Raw genomic sequence first — 20620 nt, 5'->3', positions numbered from 1 at the left:
GTCTGGTAACTTTCGTACCTCTGTGGCAGTTCTTTGCCTTGCGCCTCACTCTTCTCAAAGTTAGGCATCACCCTGTTGGTCATCTGGCTAATGACGTGCTCCCTGTCTTGTGACTTCCTTTCGTGGTCAGACTTTGTGCTCCTACGACGATTCTTCCACTTTGTCAAGTGCTGAAACACACGTTAATGCAACAGAAGGCACTGTACATGTGATAATAAATAAACAACCACGACTAAAATATGGTCCAAAGTTGCAGAACAAGTTCCTAATAGTACTATTTCTAAACATTAAACATTTTTCATCAACTCACATCCTGCCATAGAACTTCACCGTCTTTGACAGACACTCTGCTCATCTGTGTGTTCTCTTTGTTCCAGTCTCCTGCTGAGTCACAGTCCCGGTCCACATCATGGACGCCGTTGTCTTGAGGACATTTCTTCACAGAATAGACCATGGGGATATCACTGAGGGATTTGCTCCTGGTTTTGAGCACGAAGACAAACGGAACAATTAAAAAAAAAAAAAAATTAAATTAAAAAAAAAAATTAATAAAGTATTTCAAACACCAACATGGTCACTTCACAGCGCTGTGTCACTGAGCACACAGGACAGACATGGCAAAAGGTAAACAAACACGAGGAACGGTACGTGGGTCGAGGCGACGCCACATGTCCAATGTTCAAACTGAATTCTTAATCAAACGTGAGCAGCGGGGCATCCTGCCATCAAACAAACAAGCAGTTATAATGGCAACAACGGCAACAGTTGGTGCATCTAAGCAGACACATCTTTGACTTCAGCAGAAAACTGCGCTGCTGGGGAGGGGGGTATTTTAACACCTGATTGCACCATCCAGAAGTGGGAAAATACATTCATGACCAGATTTAAATACAGACAAATATAAGCAGCGTGACTTCAGCCCGTTGTTCTTTGGAACCTTGCTGCAGACCAAACCAAGCAGACACAAACCTGAAGCGGAAACAAAGCCACAAACGAGAGCACGAGAGTCTGCGACACATTTACTTAGGACTCACCAAATCCAGCCTGGGTTGACCTGAACTGGTCTCTCAGGCCTGACCGGGTTTTTATACAGTCTATAAAACCGGACAGATAAAAGACCCCCAAACAGGGAGACAAGAGCAGGGATCAGCCACTAAATACTGTATAGTAAAAGTACTGTAATACTAAACCAGTTTTAATGGTATGTAAACATTTCCCCTTTTTTAGTTCAGAACTTCAAATATCACACTATTACTATTATGATTAGCAATTATCAGCTCCTAAAATTAAATTATTTTTTTCAGCTGCAGCAGCCACAGTACCTGGTTATAGGACTGCTCCTGTCCCTTCCATTCACCACCTGTCCTTGTTTTCTGTGGTGTGACAGCAGGAAATAGCCGTTGTTTGAAGGAGGTGAAGACTTGGAACTCTCCACTCTGAAGACCTGCTCAGCTTCAGCATCACTTCCACATCCTGAAAAACAGAAAAGTAGTAACAGTTAATGACAAACTAATGAGTGAAACTGAAGACCTGGATGGTGGACGGTGGCTACAGTACCTTCGTTGTTTATGCCAGGACCATTAGAGTCCAGAAGTTCTGTGTCCACAGAGTTCTGTCCCATATACTGACGAGGATGCCAGGACAGTCGGTACTCTTCACCCTTTACCAAAATATTACTGCCCTCGTTCAAGGACTGAAGATCAAATTCAGGGTTAATAGATATGGTGTGTAGATAAAGAATCACATTAGGAAGAACCAACGGGTTCATCTTACCTTAGACAGGGCCAGACCTAAGAGTCCTTCAAAGGCTCTAAGGTTCAGCTGAGGACCAGAGTAGGAGGAGTCCAGGTGTGCCTTACGGCCCAACCAGTATATGGTGATCAGAACCTGACCAAGATCCAAAGACAAAATCATTCAACTGATGGAACTGAAACAGCTGTTGAAGATTTATCTATAATTATTACTGTTCTCATCGAATGAGAGTTAATCTTCTAAGCCCTGTCCAAACCTGGCCAGTGGGCCACATGTGTCCCAGACACAACCTCAGAGCGGCCCAGAACGGAATCACAATTGGCTAGTAATCCATCATAAATGGATGCTCATCCTAAATTTCCCAAAGGGAACTACCGAGGGATTAATAAAGTTCTATCCATCATTTCTACCATTTAACTGAGCAATTGACGCAACACTTAAGTCGTCAACATGTGACCCACAACTCATCCATTATATATGACCTGGAGAACACCATGGAGGGGCGGTGGGGAGCATGAGAACTCCACACAGAGAGACCATGTCTAAGAGCTGGGGCTCTAATGTGTGACCTCCATGCTGTAAGGCGAGGGCTTCAACCACCAATTACGCAATACAGACTATTATTATTGTAAATTCCTACAGTAGCACAGTGTAAAAAGTTGTGGATGTATTTGTATGGACTTGGGATTAGACCCGCCGTCAGTGATTTTAATGGAGCCTAATTGGTTATTTACAAGGGAAAACGTCAGAATGGCTGCAGAGAAAGGGAGCTCTTATGAACGCCTCATTACTGGCTTAGTGTTATCAGCTATTCAAAGGAGGCTCCACAGATATTCAAACAACATCATCATGGAGTCTGGGATATCTCAAATACCAGGGCTGAGTACAAACGTGTACAATAACCATCCTCACGTGTTTCAACCATGTGAAGCAACTGTTGGGAAGAGAAAAAGAGAAAAAAAAAGAAAAAAAGCACAAACTACACTTGGTGTAGAGTCAGATCATCAGGAGGAGACGTGAACATCATCAACTTTACTGCTTTAACCGTAGAGAAAATGACTCCAATTCCCTCATTAAGGCAAAATGAGAGTGAGGGGAATTAAAAGAAAAGTGAACTAATTTAAAACTAAAGTGTAAAAATGACAGAAGGACAAAGAGACAGTAACAATACTTGTCCTACTTACATTTTTCAGTCTTCTGTGGCTTTCATCATGTCTATAATTAGGAAAAAAGGGAAACAAATCATTCCGGAGATTACACTTGGACAGTTACATCCCAAAAAAGGAAAAGTGCTGTACTCTAAAGTGAGCCAGTTGTTGGGAAGATAAGACTTTCTTCTCATTTGCACTGGTCCACATATCATTTGCTTATCAGTGTTTGAAAGACTGCAGACGATGCTGTCTTTGAAAGGCACATAAAGCAGCAGCGCGTTAGGAAACGCTTCATAAATTCAAAGCAGCTCTGATATCCAGGCTCTGACTATAAACTCTACTGTAACTGCACTAAACAAAAACATGACATGAACTGTGTTTAACAGCAGTTTACAGTAGCTGAGTATCAGTGACATCATGATGAACCTAACACCCTGAAGACCCGGACGTGAGTGCACTTGGTACAAATACCTCTAGTATTGATACTAACAGTACTAGTACACCAGTACTGTTAAAACAAAAAAAAAGCAACTAATTCTGAACGTAGAATCAACCAATTCCTAGCTGCTTTTATTATGTGTGTATTATGAAATCAATCAGCAGTACCTGAGGGTCACGCGGCTGGACAGGTCCTGCAGATCTCCTGGATGAAACAGCTGGGATTCATTCAATCCCAGTTTTCCACAGGCTTTCAGGAAAAGGTTGACGTTGTCCTACCGGTCCAGACCACAAGGGGAACAGAACCAGGCAGTGATAGTGATAAATTCAATGATATAAACAAGACAACTCTGATACAAGGATCGGTCATAAAGTTTTCAAGACAGGTGTTATCAACAGTTCATTGTTATAGAGATCAGTGGATTTTATAGAAACCTAGACCAGAAGTGTAATGCTAATACAATTTATTAACATAATTCAAACAAGTTTGTTGAGCTAGATTAAAAGGCCAAACGTGCTACATCCGGCCCCTGGGCTGCAGTTTGCCCATGCCTGACCTAAACCAACCTAGAGCACAAAAACAAAACAAAAATACTCAGGGCTGGTGAGTATCTGCAGCTGGTGTTTCTCACATCAATGTGTGCTGGTGAAAGATGTAGCGCCCACTATTGGCTACTCTCATCTACTCTCTTGCTGCTCACACAGACACTTTGATTTGATCTTTTTCCACACTTGCCCTAGGTAATTTACATAAAGAATAAAACAGCCTGATGTGAAACATGAGAATTTGGATTTAGACCGGGGTCCAAATTAAATTCAATATCTGAATGATGACAGAGACTGCAGTTTCACAACCACACCACTGTCTCTCGCCAGCTTTGACAGGAAACCACATGATGTGCTCTAACTTCCTGACATGCAGTTGTTTTGGTTGACTACACTTCTACCTGAGCTGATAAGACACAGAACACAGATATGGTAACAGTACTCACCAGGCCAGCAATAGGCGTCGACAGCCTGTTCACCTTTTTAATGATGCCAGGCTTCAGTCGATTGATTAAACTGCAAACCCAAACAACATAATTAATGTCCTAGAGTTGGTCGTGTTCTTTCTAAAGTTTTCTTCAAGGGTTTACAGACTCAAATGTAGAATGTATTCATTTTATATTTCGACCGATGCAAATTGTCAGAGATTTGCATGGATTTAAAGGCGATTCACGATGCATCGTTACATCCCTGGTACTAAGTGTTGGATTAGGTTGATTAGGTCTGAGTGACGTATCTTGAGCTCGTCCGCTTTAACAAATGGTCTAGAGAGAAGAAGTAACGACCTCCAGTACTGTTCCAGCAGGCCTTGTTGGACTCATTAACAGTTGCTGCATTAAAAGAAATGATGTTTCACGACAAATAACTGGTTCTGATTTAATTATAGAGATTGAAATGCACTCATTACAAACTCATTACACAAATATCTTGGCAATAATCTTCCTCTTGTTTTCGGATTAATTTCCCTCTGTAGCAGGTTGAACAGCTTCATTTAATAAATGATCATTTCTCCAGCCTCTCAGTTTTACCTCTTCTCTAGATTCTCTTCTTTATTTGTTTGTTTGATGTTTTCTGGTCTTAATTTGTTTATTAGGGCAGTTACGTTCAGGTGGTGTTGGTCTGGGTTTAAAGATGGACAATTATAAATAACTTACTTTCTAGAAAAGTCAAGAAAAATGACTCACTCGCACAGTAGAACTCCGTTGTCTAAGGCAGCACGAAAATCACTGCACATAAAGGATTTTTCTGTCACCTCCTGTGAAAAAAAAGAAATTCAAAAAGGTTCAAAAACTACTATTACCATGTTTCTGTCACAGCTTTACCAATAAAACACCATCAACTGACTGGACAAATCAAACGGTGAAAATTATAAATTAAAATCACTATCTTTGATCAAAACAAAAACAACAAAAGAGTTTTAACACAGTCCATCTTAGTGGAAGAGCTTTGTAATGAACGTGAACACACACACACTCTCTCACACACACAGGCATTCACAGTTCAGCTTCAACACCAACCCCAGGCCCCACAGGACTATTCTTCTCACTAATTAGGCCTCCAGGAATTCATAATTACAATCATTTTGGGTGAAAGTGGGCAGTGAACATGGAAGCCGTGTTTTTCCCCCCCTCTTTTTTTACTCCATGTTTAATAACTCACTTCAGTTGATCCTCTCAGTATTCTTTAAAACAAAAATAATAAAGAAAAATAATAATAAAAACTAAATGTTTGGATGGCTGAAAAAAAAGCAGCAAAAACGTAAAACGTATGTTTTTACATGCCGACAAAGATCAGTTGTGCACATGATCTCCAGTATCATTATGTTGTTTTGCTGTTAGCAGGCAAGCAGAAAGTGTAGTGTGACCTGGTTATTTTATGGATCAACCATGGATTTTTTTTTGTTCTTTTTCATAATAACCACAAACATCTACAGTAAATGATACTACAGGGATCATAGTTTTCATAGTCACGAAAATATCAAAGACTGGCAGTGAATATAAAGCAACTGTCGGTGGACTGAAGATGAGATAATTTTTTCCGAGTTATATAACAGAACTGTAGCAAAGCAGAGGAAACCTGTCTTCAGGGAGACGTACATTAACATCAACTGTTTACACAACACACTCAGCAACTCAGTGTCAAGTACCAAGTCGACATCAACATTCGTTAAGTGAGACGCAGTCATTATACAAGACCTGAATCCACAGGATTTAATTATGTTTGTTTTAACTAAACAAGTGTTAAAAATGGAGATCGCAAATTCCGATTTTTTGGTAAGTGCCAATTACTCTTTGAAGATTCTCATTCCCTTTAGTTTTTAGTTAAGAATGATCCTTGTAACATTTTTGTAGTGTAATACGTCTCCAAAATGCCATTTATTGCACAACTTATAGCAGCGGTTCCCAAAATAGGATGCATAGAGCTGATTTGTAGACAAATGACGAACAGGGTAACTGTGGCAACACGTCTCTGAGAAGGAACTCCACCTCATTAAAAAAAATATCCTATTCTTTTACACACTATGAAGCTTTTTATGTAATTTTATTTACAAAAACTTTAACCAGAATAACAAAGAACAAATAATCTGTTCTATCATCCTTTCATTTATGGTAACGTTTCTAACAAACCACAGAGCATTATGGGAAATTCTTCCCCCGACTCCAACATGCTGCAGTTCTGGAGAACATTCTGGAGAAAATTTTGGATTTTTATGAATTTACTTTTTGTTTGGGATTTTCAACGAATATCATTGAACAGATATGAGATAAAAGTAAATTTAAATCAAATATAATTGTCAAATTTTATATCATTCAGTATTGAAAACAATATTCTTCTTAAAAACATGTAAACCCAATAAAGGCGGCGGTGCATTGTGTTTAATCGTCATTTATCATATTTAAAGATTAATCTTAAAACATTTTTTTAAAACCACATTAAAAAAAAGACAAACCAGGAGCCAAAGTGATAAAACTTTTCCAATTGTTTACCTCGATCCAGCGTCGAGCCTCGGTGAAGGCTTCAGCGGAGCTAACGCTGCTCTGTTGGCGCCACTCCATCTCTGAACAAACCAGAAAAAAACAGTGATGAACTGAGGCTGTCAGTCACATTTCAAACATTACGGTAAAAAAAATGTCTACACTGAGAGCCAACAAACAAAAACCAGGTCAATAAAAAGTCATTTAATATTCTTTTTCACGGTTCCAGCCTCTCCACTCACCTGCTGCTGCCGTTCAGCGGTGTGAATCCACTGATTGACTGGAGACCAGTTTACACAGAACTCTCCACTTCCTGCGTCAAAAAGCTTCTTCCCATCAGTGACAAGTGACGCTAATTGGTGGAAATTTAAATCCCCGCCCACTTCAGAGTGACTGCCAAACCTTTAAGTTAAACTTCAAAACTGTGAGCAGAGCCTCTAGCGGCTGAGCGATGCACAACACCGGGCTAAGTAAAAATCAAAAACTTTATTGATGTACAAGAGCAGATCAAAGAGAGTCCTAGAAAATGATTTGCTATAAATGTTTGTTATATTTGTATTGATATTTATACATTTATTTATTAATAAAATAATATATTTTATTATTATTATTCTGTTGTTAGTGTTTACATCTATATTGAATTTCTGTCAAAGTGGGTGGAACAATGCATCCTGTTTCCAAGTGGTTTCCCTCCTGAAGTCCATGGCTCATCGTGGATGTACAATCATCTGCACCAGTCATCAGCCCAGTGCTAAGATCCTTGAGCTGTTTGACAGAGTGTTAAGGTAATAAGAGACATCAAATTGACCTGCTCAAAAAGTCACTTTGTCACTCAGTCAGTACATATACTTGGCTTGGATCCTCACCTGGTTCCTTGATCTGAAGGACCCGGGTCTCCACTGTCCAACATACCATAACCCCGCTGACTTCAGTAAGGTTATGTGAATGTCTGTGTCCTTCCCAGTGAGTGTGATGTTCACATGCTTCTTCTCTCTGTCCCTAGTTATGCAAGTTGCCAGGGGAGTATGGAGACATCCTGTTTGCTGCTGCTGCTGCTAAGGTTAAACTGACAACTTTTCTTTTTTTTAAATGTTTGAAAAAAACAAGTTTATTTTTGCTGAATAAAAAAGACAACAGCAGTTTGATAAAAAATGTAAACAACTATAAAACATTGAATCATATACATGCTGTTTTGTTACGTTGTTGTACAAAAAAAAAATTGAAAAATCTTCCTCAAATCAATGGGACACTTCAGTTTCAGGGCTTCTTCTGAGCCAAAGCCTTATGCCTCTCTTTTTGGCTTTCTCCTTTAACTTGTAAAAGCTCTCGTCACTATCACGTCATCATCCATTGAAAAGTCCTCGCTTACCGCCTAATAAATATCTAAAACATCCGCCATTTTGTCTCCGTATGTCGCTACCACTGGACAGAGGCAAACATCCCTGTCAATAACACATTATCTTCAGCCTCTCTCTGTAGATAAGCCCCAGTGGATGAACAGGAAGACGATCATATGTCAAGATGTGCCGTCTTTGCATAGATGAAGAAAACCATCAGGACATATCTAAGAAAGAGGAACAAGAAAATCAGAGAATACATTATTTAGGATGAACGTTATCGTGATAAAAGTTTAATTTAGCCTGCTAACAAGCTAGCCAGCAAAATGGCCCCACTCACCTCTCCGCCTGGATGCCGAGGAGCGCTTATCCTTTGCAACTTTGCACCATATCCGCGATGATGTAGATTTCATTGACTCCTATGTTAAGATTGCTGCCACCGCTGAGGACTCTGCTGAAGCCGAGCTGGATACCACTGTTCCGCTTAGTACCCGGCTGGCTTGGAAGCTCCCACCTTGCTTGGAGCTCTCTTTATCCCCATTACACCTTCCTCCATCCTAGTAGAAACCGGCCTTCAGTCCTCGGCCCAGTTCTCCGTCAAGGTCGGCGCCAGGGCCCTACTGGGAAAATTAAACTGTCATCTTGACTTGGTTCTTTTCCAGATACTGCCTTCCAAATGTCAAGTAGCACTCTGTTGACATCAGAGTACCAGAGTAGGAGCTTGAACAGAATCTTGAAATCCTTGAGAAACATTTGATGTCAACAAAAGGAAATTAAGCAAAGCAAAGTATGTGAGTTTGATAATCATTTTACCTTTGCTGTGTTCGATCTCTTCTTGGTAAACAAAGCTTAGTTTTCATTCAAAGAAGTACTTTAAATATGTATTAATATTTATTCACATTTATTGAAATCTAATTTTACAAATAAATATCCTGAACATGAAGCATTTGTGTGGCTGTGTAATAAAAAAAAAACATTTTCATTTCTCAGGTTAAGAGACTCTTTTTAAGCTCCCGCAGGCCACACAAAAGAGCTTGGCGGGCCACATTTGGACCCAGGGCCTATAATTTGACATGTGATTTACAGTCATTTAAATCTCCTGCAGGGGTCAATAACAAGAGGCTAAAGACCAGCAAGTGGCTCAGGAACCACAGGTTGCAGACCACAAATCAAGAAGCAAGACTTGTTTTTTTTTATCTATAATAAAAAACAGCCTTCAGACGGCAACGATCTAATCTTCCTATAATCTGCCGCTAAATTCAGAGGGAAAATAACGCAGTACTTCAGAGTACACCAAGAGCCAATTTGTCAGAGCCAAGAGGCAAACAGTTGTGAGAACACGCTTAATTTGTTTTCATAGTCAAGAAAATTAGGAATTATCATAAAGACTAGCAGTGAATATAAAGCAGCTGTCGGCGGACTGAAGATGAGATCATTTGATCTGGTTTATATAACAGAGCTGTAGCAAAGCAGAGGAAACCTGTCTGCAGGGGACGTACATTAACATCATCTGTTTACACAACACACAGCAACTTGGGGCGGGCACACACACACACACACACACAGTCATCTTTCTGTAGAGCAGAAAATAAAGCTGTAAACTGACTGAGTGTCAACATCAACATTCCTTCAGTGAGACAGTCATTATACAAGAACTTAATTATAAGACCTAATTACCGTTGAGCACTAGTGTTAAAATGGAGACGCACCGACCGCAATATTCTATATTAGATTATAATAGAATAATAACATTCTATTATTTATTTATTGGTAAGTGTAACTTTAATCTTTAGTCAAGAATTATCATTGTAATATCTCCATAACGTCATTAACTGCACAACTTATACCAGCAATTCCCAAAATAGGGTATATAGAGCTAGAGTACATTTAAACAGAGTACATGCGGCGGCCAATCACGTGTTTAATCGCCTTTAACCATATCTAAAGATTAATCTTTAAACATTTTTAAAAAACACATCTAAAATAAGACAATAACCTGGAGCCAAAGTGATAAAAGTTTTCCAATTGTTTACCTCGATCCAGCGTCGAGCCTCGGTGAAGGCTTCAGCGGAGCTAATGCTGCTCTGTTGGCGCCACTCCATCTCTGAACAAACCAGAAAAAAACAGTGATGAACTGAGGCTGTCAGTCACATTTCAAACATTACGGTAAATAAAAGTCTAGACTGAGAGCCAACAAACAAAAAACATTTTCAATCGTAAGCACACGGTGCCTGATTGACTGGAGACCAGTTTACACACAACTCTCCACTTCCTGCGTCAAAGAGCTTCTTCCCGTCAGTGACAAGTGACGCTAATTGGTGGAAATTAAAATCCCCGCCCACTTTAGAGTGACAGCCAAAGTTTTAGATAAACTTCAAAACTGAGAACAGAGCCTCTAGCGGCTGAGCGGCGAACAGCAGCGGGCTAAAAAAATGAACAGAATCTACTTGTAACTACTTGTATCTTCCAGTGGACTCACCACCCGCAGGAAGGTTCGGGGGTTGGTACGGTGCAGTGTGATTTGGGTGGGGACTGTTGCCCCCGCGACCTGGTAACGGATAAGCGGATGAAAATGGATTGATTGATGGATGGTAACTACTTTATCAAAAAGTTTTTTTCTTCTTTTTTTACTTTTAGGGTAAAATCCTAATTTAAAAAAATGTCATAATTTTTCACCATCTAGCCAACATTAACATGCGAAATTAGGATTTTACCGAATAAATCCCCAATTTTATTTCTTGAAATAATTCTAAAATTGCTGTAATTTAATGGGAAACATGCAAAAAAGAAATTTTGAAGTGTGGAAAATTGATATGCAAGAGCAGAGCAAAGAGAGTCCTAAAAAAATATTTTCTACAAATTTTAGTTATATTTGTATTGAAATTTATAATTACATATATATTTTTTACTATTTACTTGAAGATTTTTAACTGAATACAATAGGAACTCGGTTTTAGAGCAAAGGACATATGAAATAAATAAAAATAAAACACAGAGCAGTTATTCATCAAGTACGAAGTGTGTATTCATACAGTCTTTCAGTTGGGACTGGCCCTTTAAGGGGCAACAACAACACTGAACAGACCCCCGGTGAAAATGAATTTGACGGTAAATTTACTGAGCTGCATTTATGCAGATCTGCCAGTAGGTGCTGCTGTCACTTCACCAGTGAGGGATGGGGAGTGTACACGCTGTGGTGTTGGTGTCAGAGGACACAAAAGACACAGAGATGGACGGAGACAACAGACGTCTTTGGCTTTAAATAAAGACTGGATTATATTTCCGGCTGCAGCCATGACAACAGCAGAGAAAACTGATGGAGAAGGCTGATTTTAATCACTGTATATGTAGTAATCCCACCCCTTAAGAACGATGATGTACATTAATTACTATTTTGACAAAAATGCAAATTCTCTGGTCATTCTGAAGCAGCCATGTCAAGGAACAAACTCAGGGGCCAAACCAATCACGTTGTCTTATTCACAGTTCTTTTTGTTCTCATTCGAATGTTGAAGCAAATTTCTTTCTTTCTTTCTTTCTTTTGTTTTTCATTTTCTTCTCATTAATGCCACTGCTGGAGACATTTGGTGCTTTTATGATCAAACATAGATGTGTAAGAATATCTTTTTCTGTTGTAATTATTCTGTAATATTTTCCTTTGGATCCAACCGTCACAAATGCAGTATTTTATTTTTATAAATATAAATTTTCAGGTATTTTGAAAAACCAATCATAGAGAAGCTCAGATAACGGTCAAATTTGACGTGGACAGTGAAAGTGTTTTCTAAACCAGTAGAGTGTATTTGGTAGTAGTATTTGTAGTATTAATATACTTCCTTCTGGTGATTTATAAAGAGTAATAATGTATATTAGTGAGAGTGAAGCTGTATTTTATCGAACAAAGACACTGAGCTCAGGTGAAGACGTCGACCGGCAGCCTTCCAGCTCCGCTCTGTTTACCTCAGCTGACAGGTGGAGCAGCTCCATCACTGCAGGCTCTGCCTCCGTCACATGTCAATCTCCTGCTCCGTCTCCACTGCACTCAACAACAACAAACTGCTTAAAACCAGGCTCTGGCCACAGCACCACCTGCACCCTGAAGGAGAGCCTGGATACAGGACTGAGAAGTTCTTTTGACTTCAAACTGAGAGGTAAATGGCCGGAAGTGTACGCTGGCAGTCCCTGCTTTATAAAGTCAGTGGAACCAAGCTGCTGAAAGGACCAGGAAAAATCTCACTCCATGGTTTTAACTAAATGTCCTTAAATGTTTAAGATTTCAACCAATCACTGAAGACATGAGGAGTAAGTGTGGGATGGTTCCTGCCTGCCATACAGAGGTTTAGGGTTCAATACCTCCCTACTGAGAAAAGACATTTAATGTCTGTCTCATGTTTGAAGTTTTGTCCTACGTTTAACACTATACAGACAATAATTAATTAGCACAGTGGTTTTCACCCCCCCCCCAACCCAACGTCAACATTCACAGCTGTAATTCCTACAAAACTGCTCTTCTCTTTGATCAAATGAAATAATAATAATAAAAAACAACAACAAATCAGAGCAGTTTGTCTCACTGGGACATAAATTGTTTGCCTGTGCCACCCAGGGGGTCCCATCTCCTATTTTGGGAACCACTGCTTTAGCATTTGTTCAATTATTACCATACATTCTGTGGTAGCAGAAAGCAATGAACAATAACTAAGTAAGGACAAGTCAGTCTGCTAACTTTAATGTTAATGTTAGTACTTTAATGTACTTCATCAGATACTGTACCCAAACAGAACCCTGGCTAGTGACTCCGTAGGTTCATGGTGGTGACCTACAGTACTTTTTCCTACAGTACCAGAGCATGTGGTACATGTGACATTCACATCATATTACCTTTTGTTTGGACCGTAGTGAAGAGGTAGGAGAAATTCCTCTTCATCGAGGTTTCACCTCCACTTTTTCACTGATCCTCTTCTCCTCCTCTTCTCCTCCTCTCTGCTGTGCCTGGTGGGCATCGTCCCCACCAAGGACTGAAACACTATCACAACAGGATGTGGGCTGGGATAACAGTGAGTGCTTCCTCTGCAGTGTCAGCCACCTGGGACTTTCTTCAATTATCACTGCATTTGAATGGAAAACACGAGTCTGAGCAGTGGACCAGGTCTGAAAGAACCAGGAGAGGAACATGGGCTGGGGACTATATATGGTTATATGTTTTATATATATATATATATATACAGTACATATAGACTATATATACATATATATCACATTAACTTATATATGTATATGTTTATACATACGCGACCTGCGTTCACTGTCGGCTCATTTGACCAGTTATTCCTCACAGCAGCAAAGTTCTCTTTTTTTGTCGACTTTTCTAACTCGACCTGAGCTTCAGGAAACACACATCACACTGAAACCTGTGTAAATTGGAAAATGGTCCCTGGCTGCCAGCATTAAAAATTCAGATCCATATTTCATTAAAGCCAATGATGTCTATCAGCTGGCACAGCAAGTCCAAAAATGAGGCTGAAGAATTGAACAGCGCTGCACCTTTAGCTAGTCACCGGGAGTGTACGGTGCAGACAGAATATTGATTGTGATAAAAAAAACAAAAACATTTTCAAACTTGCCAATGCCAGTATACAAAGAGCACTGGTGCTTATTTGAATACAATGCAATGCAGTGCAGTACGGTACGGTATGGTACAGTAAAGGCATGTTGATTAAGCTCTTTCACACTGGTGTATGAACACAGTAATTACTTTAACAAGGCTTAAGAAACACTGAGCGTTATNGGCGGGCAGATTATAAAACATCTACAAAGTCATGTCAAAGTCATTTTGGATCACGGGCTGCACACAACCTAATTAGATGTTAAGTGGGCCAGACCCACTACAATCACATCATAACAAATGATTAATTAAGTCCATGTTTTTATTTTAAGAACTACAATTACATGTATATTTATTAATATTATTATTTGTTCATATTTAATGAAATAATTATTTTATATAATTTCTTTTCTCAAAATTCATCAAGCGGGGCAGATTGAACACCGTAGCAGGCCGGTTTTGAGGGCCAGATTGAACACCGTAGCGGGCCGCTTTTGACCCGCATGCCGTATGTTTGACACCCCTGATCTACTCAGTCATTGAAACTGTGACACTCCAGAGAAACACATATATAACAAATATGGGAAGAGAACCCCTGACACAGTCAGTTTTGCATAATTTTTCCTCTTTAGGATGGAAACAAATGTAAAATGCTGCTGTCGGAGATTGGTGGAGGAGCAGGGAAAATTTAGAACTTCAGATTTATGAGGACCAGACACAGGGAGACGCACAGAAGTGTCCACTTCAGACAGGAAGACGTCGATTTATACTTCATGGTGAAATAGCAGAAATCTGGTTTCTGTCTGCGGCCGTCTGTGTCCTGATGATGGACCGGGGTTCTCCTCAGACATTAGACTGGATTAACAGGGTTTTTTCTGTTTTTTAGTTGTGAATGTACTGTTGATAAATGAGGGCCTTGAGCAGCAGCGCTGGTTGACTGCAGCATTGTTCTGCTCACATATGAGACAGTGTAATGATTACTGCCACATTAATGAAACACCCATCATTTCATCATCCGTGACTCATCCATCATCACCTCCTCCAGGAGTGATAGATCTCCTGCTGCACTTCTCTGAAGCTTTTTGGTCTTTCCTTTTTTTTCTAGTCGAAGTGAGAAAGTGAGGTTTGGAAGGTAATAAACAGAAGGTTCCGGACCGTGTGGAAAGAAAAAGGTCAGATTTGAATTCTGGATTCATCCTTGTTATAAGTCCTGAAAAAATTAACTAGTTAATTATCTTGGGAAATTAACCAGATTGAACGGAGCCTAATGCATGGACAGAATGATGGACATCCAATAATACCAACAACCATCCACTGACGTCATATACTCTCATATAAACACACACTGTAGGAACGAGTTTTAGTTTCACTGAATCACCTCCAGCTTCAAATCCCATCATTTGGATTAGTCAGGGGAGAAAGAAAAAACGTGAGAAACACTGACCTCTACCTGCTTCAGGGCAGAATTTTCGACCTCAGTTTCATGTCATCCAATAAAAATAAAATATTGATTAAAAACACATTCACACCACAAATAAAACGACAAGAAATATTCAGCGCAGTATTTTTTCTCCTTTAACCTCAGAAGAGCTGTGAGTTAATTATGACAGATTAGCGACATCAACAGGAGCAGCAGGTCAATAGTTAGAGCCCCATGTGCAGCTGGGCGTTTGTTGTGAAATAACTCTGATCAATAAACTTGGTACGCTTCAGCTACGAGGCAAGTACACGTCTCTGACATGATTACTCTGAAAGTTGCTGGGAGTAAAGTTGGTGAATATCTGTAGTATAATATATGCTGTAGCTGTAGAGGTGAAGACAGGAAGTTCAACTAACAGAGAAATACAGCAGGGACCTGCTACTATACCTACTTAATACTGTATATTCATTAAAATGTATTTTTGTTTTGTATTAGTATTTTGGAGCATTTGTGGTCCGATGTCCTGACAGTTTATCATACATGGCAGAAAGGCATACACCACCTTACTGCTCATGTGCACTAAAAAAAGAAGTTTATTTTGCCTGTCAGAATACGATGTGTTTTTTTAAGCACTCATGGTTTGTCTTATTTACATGATGTGGGCTGAGCTCTGATTGGTCCATTGCAATTTAAAGGTAAAGGCACAGAAAGCAGACGTTCAGAACAGAACTGGTGTAGAGAATCGAACTGTGACCAAACAGTTGGTTCATGTTCGACCAAAACAAGTTACTGTATGTTGTATATCAAGAAAACGTACAAATTGGTCTGCAGTTGAACACGACTTCTGTTCAGGAGAGACTGATGTGGATGGATACAGTACTATAGTAAGTGCAGTACTTTGCTATTGACTGAGGAAATAAAAGCTAAACTTTACTTCAAATTTAGAGCAAACATAAGTTAGAAGCCAGTGAGAGTCGACACTGCACTTAACATCGAGTCCATCACAAACATCCCGTCTCCCACTCTGAAGTCTAAAAATGGCTGCCTGTGTTAGATAGATTCCAACACAACAAACGCCCATTAGGGGCAGATGTTCATCTTCGGCAGCAGCTGAAATAAATCTAAAAATGTTGACCTGTCCCAGTGATGGAGGGCTGATAAACAACCGACCAATGATCTGCAGAATATCAAGGCCAAATAAAGACGTTCAGATTTCTATGTGAAAAGTGCGCGTGGATTTTTATGAATTATTTGTGAAGAACAGCCTCATTTAATGCCTCATTTACCCAGAGTGCATCAGCTTTTTGTAAACTCTAAATGAAATCTTCATCAACGTCGTGACCTATTTTTCAGACGAGATCCAACATAAAGAACACGTTACCATTCATTAACTACCATTCAGCTAATGTTGTGTTCCTCACCTACATCGTTCATTAGACTGTTAGCACAAGTTTAGCTGAGAATTTTGGACCAACTGTGATTCGTACCCAGAACATAGCAACCATTTCAACTCCCCATTGCAAGCCGGGCTGCAGAGGCACAAAACAAAAAAAGACCAGACAAGTTTAGCTGAGAATTTTGGACCAAATATATTCTCAACTGTGATTCGTACCCAGAACATAGCAACCAGACCGACTGTCCAACAGGGGGCCACACACCGCCAACCACCCTCCACTAATGAATAATGGGATCATGTTTTTCTGACTATTTCTTTGACTCTACAGTCACATGGTCACCTGCATCACGGAGCATCAGAACTCAGAGAAATGAGCTGTGAGATTACAGTGGAAGCACAGAGCCATTAAAAAGCCATTTAGCAGACAGCTCCCTGTGCAGCAGCGGGGTAATGAACAGGGCTCGGCTGAAGAGCTTCCTCTCTCAGGACATTTACTGCTTCCACCGAGAAAACAAATATTATCTAAGATTCACTTCAGGTGGACAGCAGCTCGGTGTCTGACAGACGACGAAGCTCCGTTAGTATCTCTGACTGAAGTGGGTTTAAAAAAAAAACACGCAACGTAATCAACACTCCCTGATAATATTCTTAAAAATATTTTTCGATTGGCTGTGGTTTAAAAAATAAATAGTGGTTTTGTGGGTATCTCTTTTATCAAACAGCTACATTTGACACAAAGTTAATTTTTGTTGACTTTATGTTTTATCAGTACTTGATCAGTACTGTCTACTACATTCACAGATGAGTACTAGCTGTGATATTTGACATGCGAGGACTCACCTGTGAAATCGACGCTAATGGACTGAAAGTCTCGTTGACCACTGACGACGTCTTTGATCTTTGCAGTCATTAATAAAAAAAGCAATTTGCAATCATCTGTATTCAGTGAAATGGACACAATATTAGTGTCATTTCGGACTATTGAGCCCACCTGGAAATAAGCTGCACTTCTCGTAGCTTATAGAGAAGTGTCCACGTTGTAACAAGGGATATTTACACAGAAAGATTTTTTTTACATTTAATTAAATAAATGCTTTTTTTCAGAACAGTGGCTGGTTAGACGTCAGCTCCTTCCTGCTTCGACTCATAATCCTTAATCCATAAATAAGCTGCATCGCTGTTTAAAACGTGTGAAAACAGTAGCAGCTTACAGTTTTACGGTATGTTGTAGCTGTAAAAATGAGCATTACTGCCCCCTAGTGGGATGGAGTGTCCTATGAAGTTCGACCTAAACTTCTAGAACTCCAGCTGGTTCTGCTGAACTGTTGTTGTTGTTCCAGAACATCTGTGTTCCCCGTTCCTCCCCCAGGCCTCTGACCTGTTTTCACACGATCTCCCCCTCCCTCAGCTCCATCACTGGGACTTACATCTGAACAAGTTTGGGGGGGTGGGGTCTGTTCTCCCACTCTAAACACACTTTCACTCTCTCAAAGATCTACATCAAAAATCCCCTTCATTTCAACTTTAATGAGTTTTTTTCATCTAATGTAGCCAGAAGGTGGTGCTACTGGCACTGACATGAGGCAGAAACAGTTGAAAAACAGACTTACATTCACAGAGGGGCCTCATGGTGGACAGTGGTTGGAACTCCTGGTTCACAGCAAGAAGGTCACTGTGTGGCTGGTTCGATTCCAGGTCGTTTTGTGCAGAGTCAGACCATGATGGCTGGATGGATGTGACATTTCGTTTATTTACTGTAGGTGGAGACAAAGAGCCAGCGTGTTAAATACAGCACTGAACGAGCATGAAGGATGGGGGTGAGGAGAACTCACCCCGGGACACCATCCATGCAATTAAAAAGAAATGAGAAAATAAAATGGATCAGTGACAACAGTGGTGACAACACGACCACAGGCCACTTCACACAAAGACAGAACAGCACCAACAGTGTCCACTCTCTGGGACAGATGTCAACACCAAATATAATATAATCATATTTTATATATATATATATAAATATATATATATATATATTTGTATATATGTATATACAGTATATATATTTATAGACGAGAATTTGGATTTGTGGATTTAAAGCTTTCATAATTCTGATCATTCTACCGTCAACTGTAAAATCTTGGCCCAAACTGGCCCTCGACCCAGGGGTTTGAGAACCCTGACCTAAACAATGCCTGAGGCACACACACAGTACACAGTAGTGGGGTGTTCATAGCAGGTGGTAATTTCCAGTGCCCCCACCGTGCTGTGCTACAACTCCAAGGAATCAACATATTCACGGGTTTACAAAGATGATGTGATTGGATCCTCAAGGTCCGTCTAACCTTGAAAAAACAACATGTTACTGCTGAAGTGGAACACAGCTACACCCAGTGGACTTCAGGGGTAAAGGTGCAGCCCGACACATTAAAGGGAAAGAACAAGTCATTTTCCATTGGTGGCAGAAATCTCATTCCTCACTTCCTTCACTGAACAAACAGTCAGTTATCTGTGAACAGATCGGTGCTAAACTGTTTTCATTGGTTTAGATAGCAGCGTTCTACAGAACAACTGCAGTACTACACGTATTTACTGTGTACATTTACTGTTTGTTCTGGGCTGTTAAAATGTTAAATATGTGCAGAGGATCTTTCAGTATATTGTGACTCAACTTAAATCTGAGTAAATATATTTTGGTTTTATTAACTTTGATGATTTGGTTTGATATTTTAAAGTCAATTTCACAGTTAGGACACATCAAACATCAGATTTGCTATTTTTGTTGTGTAATAAACCCATTCGACCAGTTCTCCTGGTAAATAATCCTGTTTTTTTATACTAAATAATATGAATAATAATAATAACCGTGACAGTGACTTTTCTCCATATTTCAGCCGCTGCGACACCTACTTCTTCAGAATTCCGTGTGACTCGACTGCTGCAGCCTGACGCTCGGACCTGAAACGGCAGCTGAGATCCAGCTGACGTGAACTCAACATCTGGCCGTGCCACGCCATTGGTTCAGCTGTCAGCCAGGTAAAAACCACGTTTCCATCATCCAGTCGAGCGTTGAACATCTGTGGCTGTGAGACGCCGTGATGTTGAAGAAAAAACACCTTACATTATTTTACAGAAAATACTGCGATCATTCCATCAACATCACCCTCCGTGACTCATCGTACCACTGCAGTACCGACAGGGTATCGCAGCCCGGGGCAGTGGATGGTGATGGACCACAGCTACCACTAGGCTGGAAACCAAACATGTTCCTGGAATTTCCTGCTCCAGTGTGTCCAGTGTTGATCCCAGATCTGGACTGAAGGTAGAAACTCATTATTGACTGGGAATATTAACAATATTAATCAGAATAAATGAGTGGGAACAGAAAGAAAACACAAATGTGATTTAACAGGAGTAATCAACGCAACTTGTCATCATATGTATGGTGTGTGTATATATAACTTGTCATCATATGTATGGTGTGTGTGTGTATATATATTAGATAAATATATTTATACACATATATTTGTGTATATATATTTATACAGAATGTATGTACATGTGTGTATATACTTACATGGTATAATGTACTATATATATATATGAATATACTATATTAACACATATTTACACAGTATATAAATATATGAACATATATCTGTACATGTATGTACATATCCTTCTGTAGTGACTGAACGACTAACAACAATATTAACATGAAAACGTCCAGAACATCATCACCGTCATCAGCTCCACAGCGCCATCATATCACAAGGACATGTAACAAAATATGATTTTTGGTGATCTCGTACCAGTACCAGTGTACCTTCTTTTGTTCCCCATGCATAGTGGCTCAACACTTGGCATGCGTGACGTAAAGCGGCCCTTGGGAGAGACTAATTGGGCACCGCCGGCGTAAAGACCGCATTCCAGGAATGTTTCACTGGGATCATGTGCCAGCAGGGAACACAGTATTCTGGAACATTCCGCTCACCACTCTCTG

The 20620-nt window shown here is 39.9% G+C and overlaps 1 protein-coding gene across 1 annotated transcript in view; it reads right to left on the bottom strand.

Moving 5' to 3' along the window:
* The window catches only part of LOC103378913 (LIM domain only protein 7), a 22713-nt gene extending 9659 nt beyond the window's left edge, over positions 1–13054 (bottom strand). The window contains exons 1-12 of the mRNA XM_017032330.2: positions 12093–13054; positions 10233–10339; positions 5072–5142; positions 4334–4403; positions 3510–3616; positions 2937–2967; positions 1774–1887; positions 1558–1693; positions 1323–1473; positions 1035–1094; positions 311–479; positions 19–170 (exon numbers count right to left, since the gene is read on the bottom strand). Coding sequence (XP_016887819.2) covers positions 19–170; positions 311–479; positions 1035–1094; positions 1323–1473; positions 1558–1693; positions 1774–1887; positions 2937–2967; positions 3510–3616; positions 4334–4403; positions 5072–5142; positions 10233–10339; positions 12093–12186 — 1262 coding nt within the window. The 5' untranslated portion in view covers positions 12187–13054. The remainder of the gene's footprint in view (positions 1–18; positions 171–310; positions 480–1034; positions 1095–1322; positions 1474–1557; positions 1694–1773; positions 1888–2936; positions 2968–3509; positions 3617–4333; positions 4404–5071; positions 5143–10232; positions 10340–12092) is intronic.
* Between the last annotated feature and the right edge of the window lie 7566 nt (positions 13055–20620).

The sequence above is a fragment of the Cynoglossus semilaevis genome, chromosome 5 (genome assembly GCF_000523025.1).
Source record: "Cynoglossus semilaevis isolate Cse_v1.0 chromosome 5, Cse_v1.0, whole genome shotgun sequence".
In the NCBI taxonomy this organism is placed as follows: Eukaryota; Metazoa; Chordata; class Actinopteri; order Pleuronectiformes; family Cynoglossidae; genus Cynoglossus; species Cynoglossus semilaevis.
This window is presented reverse-complemented; position numbering and strand designations above follow the sequence as displayed.